This window comes from Microtus oregoni, unplaced genomic scaffold (assembly GCF_018167655.1).
Source record: "Microtus oregoni isolate MIOR12 unplaced genomic scaffold, Mior012 000169F_ref0000294, whole genome shotgun sequence".
Taxonomy (NCBI): Eukaryota; Metazoa; Chordata; class Mammalia; order Rodentia; family Cricetidae; genus Microtus; species Microtus oregoni.
The window spans coordinates 784343-802500 of NW_024544825.1; the positions used below are offsets into that span (position 1 = coordinate 784343).

Sequence of the window (18158 nt, forward strand, 5' to 3'; positions counted from 1 at the left end):
ACACTGGCGGCTTACAAGAAACTTGAGGCAAATATATTGGCAAAACATATAATAATATATACTTGTTTTCATGAGTATCAGGAAGAATAAATAATTATATCAAAAATGTTTTAACAGATTATTTTCTTATAATGAGTAAAAAGTATTACTAGCCATTCATTTATTTGGAATAGTCATTTCTTTTATTTTGCCCTTTTCTCCACGAAACATCCTTTCTTGAGCCCACTTCTAGACAGTATCAATTGCTTCTTATTCTTATTGCCATAGTATTTTGTACATATAGCCATCATATCAAACATCAGATTAGATTGTAATTTGTAGTATTTATAAGCACGCCTGTCTCTAGCTTATCTAAAAGTGAGGTTCTTAAGGACCAGAGTCAAATCTTTCTATTCTCAGTGTTTAATAAAGTTGCTCAGCCGTGGTATGTGTTCAATGAGTATTTGTAGAATGAATAGACATGAGTTACGCAGTGCTCAGGATAATTACATTCTACAAACATTGATCTTCCAACTATTTCTCAGTTGGAGGCAAGATGGTACTGCATCCCAGGGGGAACTGAAAATTTAAAACTGCCAGACAGCAAACAAAACATAATTAACTAACTATCAGATTAATTACATTAGCAAAATTTTATAGGCTAAATTTTCTTATAACAATAGATTTCTAAAGCAATATCCAAAAGCAGAGCTTCTAAACAAACAAATAGCAACAAAAATATGAAAAGAATTGAAATACAGTGGGAAAAGTTGACGTTCTGGAGTCAAACTGATCTTAGCTTAAATTCTATTTTCTTCTATTACTAACTGAATCATTTGTTAATTGAGAATCAGAAACAATACATATAATTTATAACAGTAACTAACCCATAGTAGCCCCTTATAAATTGAAATTATTATCATTATTATTATTTTAATATGAATAAAACTAGCAAGTACATTACCAATAATCTTCTAATGGTGACGATATGAGCTATGACCTACTTACTAAAAAAAGTAGAATTTTCTGCTCTTCCTATATTCTTACTTACATTCCAATCTTCTTTCATGATAGCATTGTAATTATTACCTGCCAAACATACACCAAGAACCAGTCTAAAGCACAGCCTTGCTCTCGTTCTCTCTGTCTCTCTCTCGTTCCTAGTATAGATCTTCCTAATACAAGGAAATACATCATTTTCTAATTCACACTTTCTTGGTGGCAAGCAGATAATTGTTTATAATTAAAAAGCTTTTTCATCCAATTTCTACTAGGTTAGAGTAAATCACAATGCTGCCAAGCCACGAAAGTACTTAATTAAGCACAAGAGGTGACAATGAGTCTGTGTACTTTGTTAGGAACAAATATAGAGCAAAAATTGAAGTAGGAGACCCAGCTTGAAGTCTTAACTTTGAAAATAACTCTAGTAGAAATCTCAAGTGATTTCATCACTATGGGTAGCAGCTTCCTACATGTGAAACAGAAATTCTAAGCTGAAACACTAATTTACATTTTGAAAAATAAAACTATATCCTACTACTCCATTAACCTAAAAGGGGCCAGGCAGTGGTAAGACACACCTTTAATCCCAGCACTCGGGAGGCTGGGACAGGCAGATCTCTGTGAATTCGAGGCTAGCCTGGTCTACAGAGCAAGTTCCAGGAAAGTTTCCAAAACTACAGAAAAGCCCTGTCTTGTAAACCAAACAATAAAAGGCTGAAGAGATGGCTCAACAGTTAAAAGCACTGGCTGTTTTTCCAGAGGACTCGGGTTCAATTCCCAGCACCCACATGGCAGCTCACAACTGTCTGTAACTCCAGTTCCAGGGAACCTGAAACCCTCACGCAGACATACATGTAATATAGGTATGAATAATTTGCATTAGTATAGATTTTGCTTTATTGATAGAGATTTATGGTCAATTTTGTTATATGTATATGTGTTTCTGATCTTGATTAAGGTATTGTAATTGTGTAGTTCACTTAAAATGTAATGTATATAGGTTGTTAATAGATAATCATAATAGTCAAGTTTGTAGTCATGTTAGTTAAGATTTTCTAGATGTACATAAATATATTTTAGATAGGCATTCTTTATATTTTTCAAAGATTATAGAATATAGCATTTTAAATGTTTTAATAACTTAGGGTTTTTCATGACAATGAGACACTCTGCTCCTGGCAGCACCAATCTACTTCAAGAGGAAGATGGGCATCGAAGAGGATCCTTATGGAGTTTGATAGTCATTTGGGCAAGAAACTGCTCTTGCCTGGACTATTGCATAAACTGGACACAGAGAACCCGCAGAAAGAGGACTACTGAACTTGCCTAAAGGTGAGATGATCTTTCAAGGTTCCTGATTCATGAAGGAGTCTGCAAGATATTCTGCAGGACACAGCAGATAATGACTGAACTGCCTTTGAAATTTCCTGCTTCATGGAAATGTCTGCTGGAAACTATGGGCCTGTAGGCCGAAGATGGATGCCCCAATGGTACAGTGGAACTTTGGGTGACTGTCCAGGCAGCAAGATGTCTCTGTCATTTCTAGAGTTTGAAAGTTGCTTATTTCTCGTTTGCTTAGGTAATATTGTATCTTTCTGGAGTCTTTGATGGAATTGAAGAATAGTTAGTTATAGTTTTCCTTAGTTATGATAAAGATAAAATAGATGTAAATATTGTAATTTTTACTTGATAACTATTTTGTTATATGTAATTTTGCTATGTTAAAGTTAAAGCCTTCCTTTTTTTGTTTAAACAGAAAAAGGGGAAATGATGGAGGAAGGTCATTGGTTAAAAAATAAAGAAACTACTTTGCCCTCATAGGTTAAAACATAGGTGGGAGGAATAAACAGAACAGAATGCTGGGAGGAAGAAGAAGTGAGCTCAGAGGCCATGCTCCCCTTTCCCGGACAGTGGCAATGATGCTCCGACCCAGGATGGACGTAGGCTAGAATCTTCCTGGTAAGCGACCTTGGCTGCTACATAGATTATTAGAAATTGGCTAATCCAGGTGCGAGAGTTAGCCAAGAAGAGGCTAGATATAATGGGCCAAGCAGTGTTTAAAAGAATACAGTTTGTATGTTGTTATTTCTGGTGTAAAGCTAGCCGTGCGGGAGCAGGGTGGGACGAAAAGCAGGCCTGCAGCTCCCACAACATACATGCAGACAAAACACTAATGCACATAAAAATAAATAAATCTAACCCAAATGGGGTGTCCAGAGAACTGAACAAGCATTTCCATGTAAAGACTGGTGTTAGCCAGGTTATTTCGCTACACATCTGTAATTCCAGAACTTGGGGCTGAGGCAGGAGGACAACAAACTTGATGCCAGCATGTGACAATCAGAGCTATCCTGTCTCAAAAAACAAGAAAAGAAAGGAAGGAAGGAAGGAAGGAAGAAAGGAAGGAAGGAAGGGAGAGAGAGAGAGAAAGAAAGAGAGAAAGAAAGAGAAGAGAAGAGAAGAGAAGAGAAGAGAAGAGAAGAGACACTACTCTCCCGACCTCCAAGCAAGTGCAACTCTTTTTCTTATATTTTGAGACAGGGTTTCTTTGTGTAGCTCTGGCTGTCCTGGAACTGGCTCTGGAACTGACCAGGTTGGCCTCAAACTCACAGAGATCTGCTTGCCTCTGCCTCCTGAGTGCTGGGATTAAAGACTTGCACCACCACTGCCCGGCTAGTTTTAGTCCTTTCTATTTTTATGTCTGATTGCTCTGCATGTATCCCTGCAGGCCAGAAGAGGGCACCAGATCCTACTACCGGTGGTTGTGAGCCACCATGTGGGTGCTGGGGATTGAACTCAGGACCTCTGGAAGAGCAGCCAGTGCTCTTAACCACTGAGCCATCTCTCCAGCCCCTAAACTCCATCATTTCTAAGGGGAACTGTGAATAGGAAAATTATTTGAGAAGTAAATATAACAGAGAAATCCTGAAGCAAAAATGATAAGACTATGTAAAACTATGGTCTCTTGTTAGAAAAAAAAATAGAAATAGCAAAAGCTCAAGAGACCTCATGATCTTACTCTTATGTGGAAGCCATAAACGTTTGTCTCTGTTGTGCACTGAATGACAATAACCCCCATAGGCCTGTATATCTGAATGCTTTGTCCCCAGTCGGGGGAATAGTTTGAGAAGGGTTAGAAGTATGGCTATGTTGGAGGAGGCGTGTCACTGAGGGCTGTCTTTAAGGTTTCAGATGCCTAGCTATTTTCAGTTAGCTCTCTCTTTCTGCCACTGCTTATGAATCAAGACTCAAGACGGGATCTCTTAGCTACTGCTCCAGTGTCACGCCTGTCTGCCTGCTGCCAGGCTTCCCATCACAATAATCATGGATTCTACTATCCTCTGGAACTGTGAGCCCCAAATTAAATGCTTTCTTTTATAAGTCACCTTTGTCACGGTGTTTTGTCATAGCAGTAGAAAAGTAATGAGAATAGTCTCATAGAAGTAGAAAGTAGAACAGTGGCTAACAGCTCTGGGGAGAAGAGGGGCTAAGAAGGTCTGTGGCAGTGGTTCTCAACCTTCCTATGGCTCACGCCTTTAATACAGTTCCTCAAGTTGTTGTGTTCCCAACCAAAAAATTATTTCTTTGCTAGTTCATAACTGTAATTTTGATTTTGCCATGAATCATAATGTAAATTCTGATATGCAGGATATCTGGTCACAATGCACAGATTGAGAGACGCTGGTCTAGAGAGAGATTTGATAGTGGTTACGAACCTATACTTAGGAGTAATAATTGCTACTGCTTAAAAGCATAGTGGGTGATAATAGCTTACAATATCTTGCCTGTATATGCTCCAAAATCTTAGAAGAAAGGAGTTGGAAGTTTTGGGACACCACACACACATGTGTACACACACAGAAACCTGATTTGATCATTACACATTGCATTTATGTTTTGAATTAGCATGGTAAACCCCATACTTAGAATAATTGTGTGTGAATTAAAAATGCGAAATAGCTCAAAGATGAAACAAAAAATTACAATAGAAGAAAAAAGAATCTGTAAAGAATATGGTCAAACAACCCTCACCAAATAAATACAAATGGCCACCAAACATATCAAAAAGATGTTAAATTTCATACCATGACTTGCAAATCAAAAGGAGAGCCTCATCTCTCTGAGGCATAAAATAGAATCCTTTTAAATACAATAAATGTGGGTCATGGTAAGAGAAGCAGGCGCACTCCTCTACTGGTGGGAGAACGCCAAGCCCCGACTCATCCTTGTTCGCCTTGACAGAGTTGAGTCTTTCAGTTTGGCTCATTTCCTCTCTTCTCCTCGGAATCCCTTTGTTTGTTACACAAGTTCTAACAACTTGGGTGAGCAACTGCTTGAGGGGAACAGATGGGAAGAAAAAGTCAAACTTTAAGGACAGTTTCCTGTTGTGTTTCAGACAAAATTGAGATGGCAAAATATAATGATATACCTTTTGTGGGCAAAAGTTCACATAAACTCACAAAGCAATGGCTTCAGCCTTACAAGTTAAATAATCATTCATGACACAGAGCAAACACATTTCATCATTTTGAAAAAGTCTCCAGCATGGGCCTGAACCTGAAGAAATGAAGCCCCTAAAGGCACTTCATCTGAACTAGAAGATAATGCAAAAAGGACCCAGGGAATAATTAGATTTCCCCTTTAATCAGAAGCAGAAACCTACCTACATTATGAAGTATACTAAACAGTATATAGTTCAAAGAAGAGAATATTTAATGAACATTTATTTTTTAAAAGATTGTCTTATTTCCACTTAGTCAACTTAACCCTAAAAACAAGGTGTTCTAAGAATATATTTAATTTCCTTGAAATAATGAAAACGCATAATTCCAGATTGATAGTATTGTCATTATTAAGTGAGGGAAACAAGCATAACTATTTGCTTGGACAGTTATTCACTTCAATATAAAATGAAATTTCTTAGCTTTTTAAGTAACTGAGAAAAGGAAAGGTGACTTTTTATAACAAAGGAAGCAAGTGTAAAGCAGCTGTATAAAACAAGTTAGAGCAAACCTCCAGGGAGATGGTTCCTAGGGTCAACATCACTTGCTGGGTAAGCTTGGGGGCCTGAGTTCAATCTCCGGAACTTGTGTAAGGAGGCAACACCTGACTGTTGACTGTCGAAATGCCCTCTGACCTTCACATGCTCACTGTGGTATGTGTCTACAATCTCTCTGTCTCTCTGTCTCTCTCTCTGTCTCTCTCTCTCTCTCTCTGTCTGTCTCTCTGTCTCTCTCTCTGTCACACACACACACACACACACACACACACACACACACTACCAGCAGAATGATTTTCAAATAAAACTGCAAATGACCTTTCTCATTGGCCAGAAGCTCTGCTGGTAGTGAAAATGAGCTCTACTTTCAAATCTGAAGGCAAGGGCGTTTGTCAATTGTTGTCTTCTTTTTCTTATATTTTTTTTTTAAAAAATAAGAATAGCCTGCATTGACAGGTCTTCTAAGGAGCCAGAAGAAGCCTGAAACACTAAGCCACATTAAAACATATAATGCCAAAATATACTTTCTTTAAAGACAACCTTATCTCAGTGATATAAGATATTATCTCAGTGGTCCACAATACTTACAGCTGCAAAAGGTAAAAATTTAATTATTATTTGTGTGTGAGAGAGAGGTGTGTGCGCGTGTAAAGGCCAGAGCCTTATGTCGGATATTGTCATTCATCTCTTTGTACCTTACTTTCGTTCAGGGGAGGAAAGGGTTTCTTTCCCTTTACAGGTTATAGTCCATCAGTTTGAGAAGAGAAGGATCTTAGGCTCCCACCGATGAAGGAGAAAATATAAAGAGGTGCTGCTTGCTGGGTCACAGGTTCACCCTGAACTCTAACTAGCTCTCTTACAAGCCAGGACCACCTGCCGTGAGAACGTGTACCTTTCTTTTTTTTTTAATAATATTTATTTATTTATTATGTATACAATATTCTGTCTGTGTGTATGCCTGAAGGCCAGAAGAGGGCACCAGACCTCATTACAGATGGTTGTGAGCCACCATGTGGTTGCTGGGAATTGAACTCAGGACCTTTGGAAGAGCAGGCAATGCTCTTAACCACTGAGCCATTCGCTCACTGAATCTGGAGCCCCAGTTCCACTCTGGTGGCCAACCAATGAATTTCAGAGATCTGTCTGTCTCTCCCAACCAGTGCCTTGAGTGTTGTGGTTACAAGTGAGCACTAATGTGTCTGGATCTCACGTGGGTGCCAAGGAACAGAACCCAAGTTCCCATGCTTTCAAAGCATCCACTTTATACTAAATGAGCCCTGTTTGCTCTCCCAAATTTCCCTTAGGAGGTCAGTTTATTCGGGGATTATTCTCTGATGGATGTCGCTTTCTCTTTTGCTGAACTTCCCCTTTGAAAACTCTGGAGAACTTGCTTATATATTATGAATATATATTTGTTTTTGGAGAATTGCATATATTATATTCACCCTCCTTTGCTCACCTCTTCCCAGATCCACCTCTTTTCCTTTCCTCCTCAACTTTGTGTCCTTTTTCCTGTATCAAGGTCAGTTTGTACTGCCCAAATATTGGGTATGTGGCCTTCCACTGGAACATAGTCAAGTTATCAAAGTAATGCACAGGATTCTAAATAGCAGAGACTTTCTGTTTTTTCTTTTTTTCAGAGACTTTCTTAAAATGCACTTGCATTATATGGTAGCATCAGTGTCTATCTTTAAAAGCTAAGGACTTTTGAAATCCTAGATTTACCTTTATCCTATCCCATTTTAAGTATATGTAAACTGGTAAAAAAAACCCTGCAAATTATGGCTATTGTGTTTTTAATAATTTAAAACAAAACAACATATAGGGCTACATTTGACTTGATTAAAAAATGATCTGTTAAGTCAGTAGATGCAATGCCAGAAACTGGAAAAGGAGGAGAAAAGCCCACATGATACAAAGTTAGAAAATCTATTACTATGAATGTCTTTTTCAAGCAGCATTTAACTTTAGACTCTAGTTAAAATGGCATTAGGTTACTTGATTGAATATTTATTCTTAGAGAAGACATTGATTTCACACATGCAATCTATTCTATGGGCTACTATTCTCTGCTTGGAGAAAGATTGCTTTTAATCAGGTCTCACTGGTGTCTGAGGCTTTGAAAAGCAGAACCTGTCTTGAAAATAAGCCCTGTTTTTAAATATTCAAAGAGGAAGCCAGGGGCATTTGTCAATTTGTTTTCTTTCTTTCATAAGAGTAACCTGCACTGATGTGTCTTTTAAGGAGCCAGAAGAAGCCTGAAACATTAAAGCACAGTAGAAGACATAATACCAAAATATAATTTCTTGAAAGATAGCCTTACTTCAGTGATCCATAATAGTTACATAGTTTATAGAAGAACTTCAATCAACATCTTAGTATTTTATAAGCTGTGCATTAATGCCTACAAGATAAGACAGAAAGTAAATCATTTCAAAATTAAGATTTAAAACATCTTATATTTTATGCAAGAAAACATAGATATTACCTATACTAAAATGAACATAAAGCTTAATAGGTAAATTCAGTAACTTTGCTGGAAAATTGCTAGGAGATGTGGTTTTGGGCATTCTTCCCATAGAAAACGGCACCTATCTTGTAAATAGATGAGTTAATTTGTTTGACTATAATAATCATTTTAGTATATTTGCATATAAACATTATATTGTACACTTTAAGTAAATATAATTATTTCAAAAATTAAATAGTGGCATATTTAAGTAGGCTAATAGGTGAACTTAAGGAAAGTAGAAGATTTTATAGCTGAATTAAGAAAGTTCAAAACTCATTTCAACTAAAGGAGAGTACCTATTAGAAGCTGGGAATCTTGAAATGACTTCTGGTCAGTGAGAAAGGCCATTTGCAGTTTTATTTAAAAACCATTCTGCTGATAAATGACATGAAAAGGCGCTTGGCAATTTCAGTGGCTAAAACCTTTATTCTCTGAGATTACCAGAGAAGGGGAGAAAGAGAGAGAACATCAAATCCTTAAAGTTTTTTCCTTTTTTGAAATAGTCAAAAACTGATAAGGGGATTTCTTGTTTTGTTTTATTTATTTATTTATTTATTTTTTGAGACAGGGTTTCTCTGTAGCTTTGGAGCCTGTCCTGGAACTAGCTCTGTAGACCAGGCTGGCCTTGAACTCACAGAGATCTGCCTGCCTCTGCCTCCCAAGTGCTGGGATTAAAGGTGTGAGCCACCACCGCCCAGCAAAAACTAAAAAAACTGATAAAAGGACTTAATTCCAGGATCATAGATGAATGAGGGATCCAGTGAACAAAGAGAAAAACATATCAAAAGTGACAGTGGGCAGAGGTAATTCCTGAGCTCTGAACTCACTGAGATTTAGCAAGTTTTGTGCTTATCTAAACATGTCTTCTAACTCAGTAACATTTCTGTTGAATTTGTTTAACTGCTACCGTCAAAGCTACAAATAAAATCTTCAAAACAAAAGCAAAAGCAAAAAAAAAAAACCAACCAACCAAACCCTTGCTCCACCTCCTCCCCTCCTCCACCTCTAATAGATGACCCAAGGCAAGTCATTTAAACTGTCTGGGCTTGAGTTTACTGATGTGTATTACAAGAGTATTGAACTAGAAAATCTCTAGTCTTTTCTAAGGTTTAAAGCATGAAAGTCTAAAATGTCATTTATTTGGATATAAGAATCATTTTTCTATGATTTTCTTTCCATTTTTGTCTATCACTAGAAGTCCACTTTGAAAAGCCGTCATATTAGGACCACTCAGAATTCAGGGTTTTATTAGTCTTGAACCTGGAGAACGGAAGCTTCAGGTTCTCATGATTCTAGTCTTTCAAGATTCAGTCTCGGGAAAGGGCAATCAGTAATCTAACTAAATTCAAAAATGGGGTCTTTAATGTATTAGATTTATTTTTAGGCTTAATGTTTAATTTATCATAAAACCACCAACCAATATATTCAAAACATTATTTTGGTTATAGTAGGATTTACATTATTATGTGATAATAATTTAACCAATTTCCAAATGTTTTTTTACTTTCTAGCATATCACAGAAATGATTAATGATAGCCAAGTATCACCAAAGCTAGTGACATTTTAACAAGGGAAAGATAATGTTTATTACAAATCAGTACCTTTGTGATTCCCTTGCATGTAAAATAGTGCATAAAGAGCATTTTTATGCATCATATATATACATATATAAAATTTAAACTGAATATGCAGAACATCTGAAGATCCTTTTGTCCCTCTTAACTCCCTACCATCCTCTTTCTCATAAGCACATAATGTTAATATTTTATTTTATATTTTCTGTGGCAAACATTTTTAATGTTGATATATTTAATCTGTAAATTTTACATCTTCCTATGCCATTTCCCACTGGTTACTGAATGGACATGCTACAGTTACTCTAAATTGTGACAGTCATAGGAGGCATACTTAAATAGCCAAGGGACATTATCCTGTGGATAATTGCCAGGCAACAAGTATTCATAGCTTTTATTAAAAAAGAGAAACAAGCTAGTGCAATTTTAAAAATAAGTGATCCATTAAAAAGTCTCACATTGACCATTACATAAAGATAAAATTCTGACTTTATAATAGTTTGTCAGTTTTATAAAAATAATTTGTAAATATAGTAAATTTTGTAGCAGATACCTGGCATCTGATTGCTGAAAGTATTTAGGCAAGAAAAATAATTATATACAAGTGTAAGGGCTGGAGGGTTCGCATAGTGGTAGAGCGCTTGCCTTACATGAATGAGGCTCATCTCCAAGACCACAAGTTTGAGCCAAAGTTCAGTCAGTGTTGGCCATGGCCAGGAATAGTGTTTCATGCTTTTAGTACAAACACTTGGGAGGCAGAGGCAGATGGATCTCTGTGAGTTCCAAGCCAGCTTCATGTAAGTTGAGCTCCGGGTTAGCTACATAGCTATTCCTGGTCATGGTAAAAATGTCCCAAAGGCCAAGAGCTCGAGTAAATTGGCTGGTACAAAGGACACCCACCTTGTTTACTACTAGAAAGAATGGTGGGGGTGGGTGAAGCATTAGACAGATGAGCCTCACTTAGGCAATGGGAAAGAGCAAATCAGAGTTTGAACAGGTTGGGGGCTAAGGAGAAAAAGACTGACTAAAGCAGAAAAGAGCCGACAAACCCTGGAGTTGGCCACACATTTCACTGACTGCTAAGCACTTTTCACCTTGTCTCCAGTTTGAAATTTACCTCCCAGAGCTCATTATGACCATTTGTTTCAACTTACTGGCCGTGGGCAGTGTGTTCTCTCAACAAGTACAAACTTTGTCTGCCTTTGCATTTGTTACAGTGTAACAGTCTCCACGAGGGTTCAGAACCCAATACTTCTTCAACAAAAGCCTTCTTCAAAACACCTCAGTTTTCAACAGAGCCTCCCCATCCCCACTCCGCACCACCGCCTGCACTGTATTATTAAATATAAACTTCACCATTCATATAATACATGCAACTTTGATTTGCAGATACGTATGCATCTGTTTTCTCAATCCTACAGAGCTATAAAAATCCTTAAGGGCATGATGGAGGAAGGTCATTGGCCAATAAAGAAACTGCTTGGCCCTGTGGGTGGAGTAAAAAGAACAAAATGCCGGGAGGAAGAGGAAGTGAGCTCAGAGACTCCACAGCTCTGCTCTCCTCCTGGGAGCAGACGCCTCAGAGAGACGCCATGCCCAGCTCCCGGGATGAAGCTCCGACCCAGGATGGACTAGGCTAGAATCTCCCCGGTAAGCGCACCTTGGGGTGCTACACACAGATGATTAGAAATGGGCTAAATTAATATGTGAGAATTAGCCTAGAAGAGATTGGGCCAAGCAGTGTTTAAAAGAATACAGTGTCCATGTAATTATTTTGGGTAAAGCTAGCCGTAGGGGCGGCCGGGTGCTGGGGATGCAGCCCCGCCGTCCCTATTACTACAAGGGCAGAAACTCTGCATGGCAACTTTGCATGCCACAGGGGTTTGCATTTTTATAAACTACTCTACAAAAACAAAAATCCTACCCACAAAATAATGGTAAATATGCATTTGTTGAATGAATGCATTCCAGCGCTAACACGTTTTCATTCTCTTCATTTTTCCCTTATCCTTATGAGACAATTCATATATTGAAACCATTTTCTCTTAGAAAAATTAAATTACTGAAACACACCTAGGTTCCTCCAACAATGCAGGTAACTCAGAAACCCATCCAGAGCCTGGTCAGAGGACACATATCTGCAGGCGAAGGAAGCGCATTTAAATGCGCCTGTCTGATTTGTCTAGTTGACTGAGAATGCAATGGAAGGTGGGAGCCAAGGTTCAGTAGGTCCTAGTGTTAAGTGGTTTGTTTAACTCCAAACGCCAAATGCCAGGGAAGAAGAGGCAAAACTCAAAATGAAAGGCTCCGTCAGGGTGCAGTTTAAACAGATCATAGAGCAGTCCTGCTGGTCTGGTTTTCTTTGGTTTTTTACTTGGTTGGTTGGTGGCAGAATGTTTATGGAGCCTAGAATGGCTTGAATCTCAGTATTTCACTGCTACATTGCCACCACCAACCCTGGCTAGAATTCTTTTAAATGGACAGTCTGTTCTTGCTTTATGCATATTAATGATATATTTTTATATTAATTTATTTTATGTTAATAAAATATACTTGCATATAAGTAAAATATATCGTTTATTTCTTTTTATATTATGTGCATTGGTGCTTTGCCTGCATGTATGTCTGTGTGAGGGTGTCAGATCTTGGAGTTACAGACAGTTGTGAGCTGCCTTGTGAGTGCTGGGAACTGAATCCCTGTCCTTTGGAAAAACAGCCAGGGGCTCTTAACTGCTGAGCCATCTCTCGAGCCCCAGTCTGTTTTTTTCTTTAACCTAGGAGAGCATAAATAGAATTGGAGGTATCACCAGGTAATAACTAGACCGAGTTTCACTAGAAAGCTCTGGCTCACTTGCTTTGTAGACCAGGCTGGCCTTGACTTCACAGAGATTTGCCTGCTTCTGTCTTCCCAGTGCTGGGATTAAAGGCTAGCGCCACCAGGCCAGGGTCTAAATTCTTAAGTAACTGTTTAAAAGGTTAATTTTCTTTCCTGATTAGCCTTTAAGTTTAGGGAATGTAGACTGTTGTTGAAGCACATTTAAATACAAATAGCTCTTTCAACAACAGCAAGGCAAACGTCACAAAAAAAAAAAAAGCTGCGGAGACGAGACCTGCCTGCTTACTTCCAGTAACAATTAGCTGCCCTCAGCACTCTGTTTTAGCCAGAATTACTTCTAGGCATTATATTCTTTACTTTCTCCAAACGTTTAAGGTCTCAGACTCTGACACCAGAAGACAAATGGAAGATTCTCAAGACAGTAAACTACCATTTAAACACTGCCTGAGACTAGAATATGTTTAGGCGGCACTTCTGTGAGCAAAGTCAAATCAAAGTAAGGCGACACCTCAAGTTTCAGAAATGAAGATAAGGAATGGTTTTGTTTTGCTTTGTATATAATCTTAAATATCACTTTTGAATTAAAAAAACCATTAAAGCCAATGATTTCCCTTCGGGTAGAAATCTGCTATTAAAGACTTCCCGCGTGGCCCCATTCAATTTTTGGTGGACTCCCTCCAGCCGGGGTAATGGTTCTTTTAGAAGGTAGGCGGCCTGCAGGAGCGTCCTGCTCGTCCAGGTCCCACATTTATTGCTACTCTCCACCTGCAGGAGGCGCATAGCTCTGGCACCCTTCTAAAGCCGGGACCAGTTCAGCTTTGGCGGGAAGTTCTCACGACCAGAAGCGTTCCCACTCTTTTTTTTTTCTGATCTCTAAACGGGTGCTCCTGTCACTTCAACCTCACCCTCTTGCCAACTGGGAAAGACCGGAGCTCTGGCTCAATCCAGTCTCAAAAGGGCCCGCCACCCCGCGCGAAGAAGAAGGAAGGGGTGGGGGTTGGAGATCGTGGAAAAAAACAACTGTTTGAGCTTTTGCTCGTCGTTAAAACATAAAAGGGTGAAAAGGCAAAAAAAAAAAAACTGGATTTCCTGCTGGTCACGTTGGAGCACTAGGCGTCTGCTAAGTGCATGGACTCCGGCACCCCAGAGGCAGTCAAAGCCAGCAGCGTAGGAGGGTTTCGGGCAAGTTCGCGAGCCACGCCTTCCGAACCGGCCACCTCCTCTGATTGGCCTGACAGTCTGTCACTCCAACCTGGCTCCCACTTCGGCTAGCCATTCACGTAGTTTGGTTGCGTCTTGGCGTGTTTAATGTTGCCAATAACGAGAGATTTTTTTTTAGGGGGAGGGGGGACGCGAGAACATATCGTGCTGCAATTAGTTCATTGAAAACTCAGTCGCTCGCGAAGCGGTCAGACGGAGACTGCTCTCGGCATTTTTCCCTCCTGCCTAAGGATCTCCTGCGGAGAGCTGCAACAATGCCCAAAAGAAAGGTTAGTGAAATGGGAAGATAGACGGGAGATTAGCTGCCGAAATACATATTTCCTACGGCAGAGATTTCTATCTTTTTGAAAGAGCATTTTGGCTTCTAGTTCGATTTTGTGATGTTCTGAATGGAAGGCGAGGGAAAGGTAGCGAGCCGTCTGTGTTTGGTTTCGAAAGGTCTCGTGTGCAACTGGTAGTTCACTTTTGGCTTGTTTTGTTTAAGGGAGAGAATCATTTGAGAGGTGTCTCCATGCTGAATTACAAACAGCCATAGCGCTGTGCTGTCGCTTCCTACCCCACCCCCCTTCCTCCGCTTACCCTATTGGAGAACTCTTCTCCCAACCATACTTCCAGCGCCAGCTTCCTCCTCTACCTCCAGTTTTTCTCCGGGAATCGTCTAGTTTGGGAGAATGAAAGCCCCAGCTTTCTCTTGTTTTTTTTTTTTTGCCTTTGTTCTTTCCGTTTTCTTTTTTCCTTTTTTCCCCCTCTTCCCTCCTCCACTTCTTGTCATGCCAGATGGCTTTGCAATGGTAATACTGTGCCATTAGGCGGCGCAGACTTCAAACTGTCCTAGAGAAGGGAGAGATTCACCGCTGTAATTAGAAACTTTAGATCTGAAAGATTTGGCACTCTCGGAACTCTCTAGTTAAAGGTGGAAAGGTGATTAGAGAGCCGCGTCCGAGAAACTACAGCCAGCGTTGGATGGTGGGACGCCGTGAGATTTGTTCACTTTAGACATTGGGGAGTTGATCTGAGCTACCAAGGGCTACAGGTCTCCTGTAAACCTCACTTCAAAATTCCTGTCTCCGCATAGATAGGAAATAAGTTGACGCTCAGTGTTTGTGTTTCCTTTTTTTCCTCCCGAGTCTCTTACAAGTAAAATGGAGTGCTGTTTCATTGCTTGGTGAAATCGTAAAACACTGTGTTAATGTAAAAGCCTTATAATTGTTCTTATCTTCTGGTGAATCCGTCCGCCTTCCGTATTCCATAGAACATAGAAATGAGGCTGAATTCCTCAGTGCTATGGGCTGTATGAATCGGTGAAATAATAGCCTGGTAATTCCCAGGGTAAAGGGCTACTCCGATACCGAAAGCAATTGTTTCTAATCACCACCCCCTTCGCCGAGGCTCTCGCCGGGTTCTTTTAGGCTTGTGCAATGGATCTTGCTTTTTTGCAGAGCTGACAGCAACCTTGTAGCAGGTAGTGGCGGGAAGTTTTAAAATCCTCCTCCGCCTGCTTCTCCGAATAAAACGTTGACGTTAGAACAAAGACATTCTTTCTTGAAAGTATGGTGGTGGTGGTGTTTCGTATGCAGGATTTGGGGAGGAAAGTAGTCCATAATCAACAGAGCAGGTCAGATAGATACAATTGCACTGCAAACAGAAGGCAAGAGAGGGAAATTGCAAGAAGCCTTCGTTCGTCCCGCCCCAACCCTTGTGTTTTGGCTTTAACATTTAGAGCAGGTGGATTTCAAAATGAAAATGGCTTTTTTTTTACGAGACCTTATTTACACAAAAAGGTTACGCTGACTCTTTGTAAAAGGGTCTTGAGTATGAACTTGCAACTTGGTGCACGTTTCTTGTTACCAAAACAGCAGATGTGGAATTGCTAGCTGCTAGAAAACAACACGTGGCTGCTGGAGCGGGAACCCAGGAAAAAAGTAACAAGTGGCTAAAGTCGTAATTCTAATCCATCGGCTATATGTTTTGATCTAAGTGTTTATATTGATTACCCTATATCTTTTTTTTTTATTTTTCTCCCTCTACATAGGCTGCAAGCGATGCCAGTCAGGAGGTGAGTGTCCTTAGTTTGTGAGTTTCTCTGAAAAGAAACAGCACCCATTGTAGAAACTAAAGACATATAATTATGTAAAATTTAATGTTGGTGGTTATATTTGTATCAAATGAGTACTAATGTTGTGTGTGCCAATGCTCTCTTAAAAGTACATTAATAAAAATGACAGACTTTCTGGAATCTAGGGTCTTACTGTGCTTGTTATGATATAAGATGCAGAGAGCACCTTCTTAGGCTTAAATTCTGTTTGGTCAGTTGGCGAGCAGAAAGGTATGTTCATTTTAAAACGTGCCCCTCACTCAATAACAGCAACTTCGCTGATTTAGTTCAGTGAAAGAAGCTTGTCATGGATTTTATTCTCTTTACCATTGGAAGGGGCCCCAGGGGGTCAGAGGTATCTACTGATAGTTCTTAACCAAATTTATAATCACTTCCTTACTACCAACATTTATACAGTGTTATGCCAAATATTTTCTCAATAAAAATAATTCCAGATTTGTACATTCATAATTCTTTTGACTGTTTTTTTTCCATTTCCAGCCAAAGAGAAGATCAGCCCGACTGTCTGCTGTAAGTGGTCTTTGTAAAATGTTGCCCAAGTATCATGTAATGGAGGTTTTAGAATCAGAGAATTCTACATAATATTATGTTTAATTCAAGGCTTATTTGGAATGGTTATTTGAGAAACTTTATGAATTAAAGAAAAGGGGTTTTTTTTTGTCCCTAGTACTTAGTTTAAATCATGCTCATAGATGTCATTGCTAGTGCTTTCTTCAAATATGATTTCTTTCTCTTTTCTTATATAATGGTGTTTTCTGATGCAGATGCCTGTGCCCTTCATACCAGAGTTGAAACCGAGAAGAGCATCAACTCCAAGGGTAAATATTAAAATTCTGACATTGAAGAAAATGTGTTTTTTTTTAAAGAAATAAATTGTAAACGCGCGCCCAATGAATCCTTTTGTTTTCTTCATAGTTTGCTTACCCAGAAATACAATGTACCGTACGTATAGCTCTACTGGGTGGTAAACATTCCTCAGTGTTTTGGGATTGGCAGCTGAGTCTTAGCATTTTTATTTGGTAGTTAGAACACAATATTGTAAATGTAAAATAGAAAATGTTGGTAGGTAGACGCATTAAATAAATATGCCTTTAAGATTTAGTCGCTAAAATACCAATATTCCTGGGAAAACAAAGGCCATAAACTATAGTAACCCAATAGTTCGTTATAATAATAGCAGCAACTAATATTTGATCCTACTTCAGGAAGTGCTTTAAATGGAGTCAGATGGTTTTATATAGACGCCCGTGCTTGGATGTTATACTTAATGACAGGCTGAAAGAGACATAAAATCAATATTAAGTTAACTTTTAATTGCTTTATTACACAATTTTCCCCTAACAATTGGTTGAATTACAGAAATCAGAAAAGATTAAAGCTATAAAGAATATTCGATGAGAGCCATCCTGTAAACACCACTCTTCTGTGGCTTCTGTTTCAGCACCTGTCTCCAGGTTTCTGCCCTGACTTCCCTAGACGATAGACTATAAATAAATCCTTCCCCCACAAAAAGAAAAACGCACCACAAGAATATTTGAATACTTACTTGGCAGGGGAGATGCCATGATCGCTAAGGTGGTTTGCCCAGGAAGGGGCTCATCATCGCACTCCTAATGTGTTAACCCCTGCCATTGCCCCCAGTCTGGGAAACGCGACTGCATATTTTGTGGTAGTGGGGCTACCGCGTTTGTGCGCTCTCTGCCCTGGACAATAAAAGAATTGTTGAGATCATCTAATCTTGCCATTTTCTGACTGAAGGCACAACCAACGATGATCGTTTTTGTAAGCTGTTTTGGGTATTTGTCATTTAAAAATTCTTAAGTGCTTTTTGATGATCAGTCAGCTTACACGTTGATGCCGTGCTCCCTAGCTGTTGAACTGTTCTGCGGATTGCACTGAGAGGGAGGAAGGGAAAAAA

General features: G+C 39.2%; 1 protein-coding gene and 1 non-coding gene across 2 annotated transcripts in view; both read left to right on the top strand.

The window, feature by feature from the left end:
• Window positions 1–14241: 14241 nt before the first annotated feature.
• The window catches only part of LOC121445259 (high mobility group nucleosome-binding domain-containing protein 5-like), a 4934-nt gene continuing 1017 nt past the window's right edge, over window positions 14242–18158 (top strand). The window contains exons 1-4 of the mRNA XM_041647300.1: window positions 14242–14393; window positions 16157–16180; window positions 16721–16750; window positions 17005–17058. Coding sequence (XP_041503234.1) covers window positions 14379–14393; window positions 16157–16180; window positions 16721–16750; window positions 17005–17058 — 123 coding nt within the window. The 5' untranslated portion in view covers window positions 14242–14378. The remainder of the gene's footprint in view (window positions 14394–16156; window positions 16181–16720; window positions 16751–17004; window positions 17059–18158) is intronic.
• On the top strand, window positions 17779–17942 carry LOC121445261. Its single transcript, XR_005973907.1, has one exon. It is a non-coding gene; the product is annotated as a U1 spliceosomal RNA (small nuclear RNA).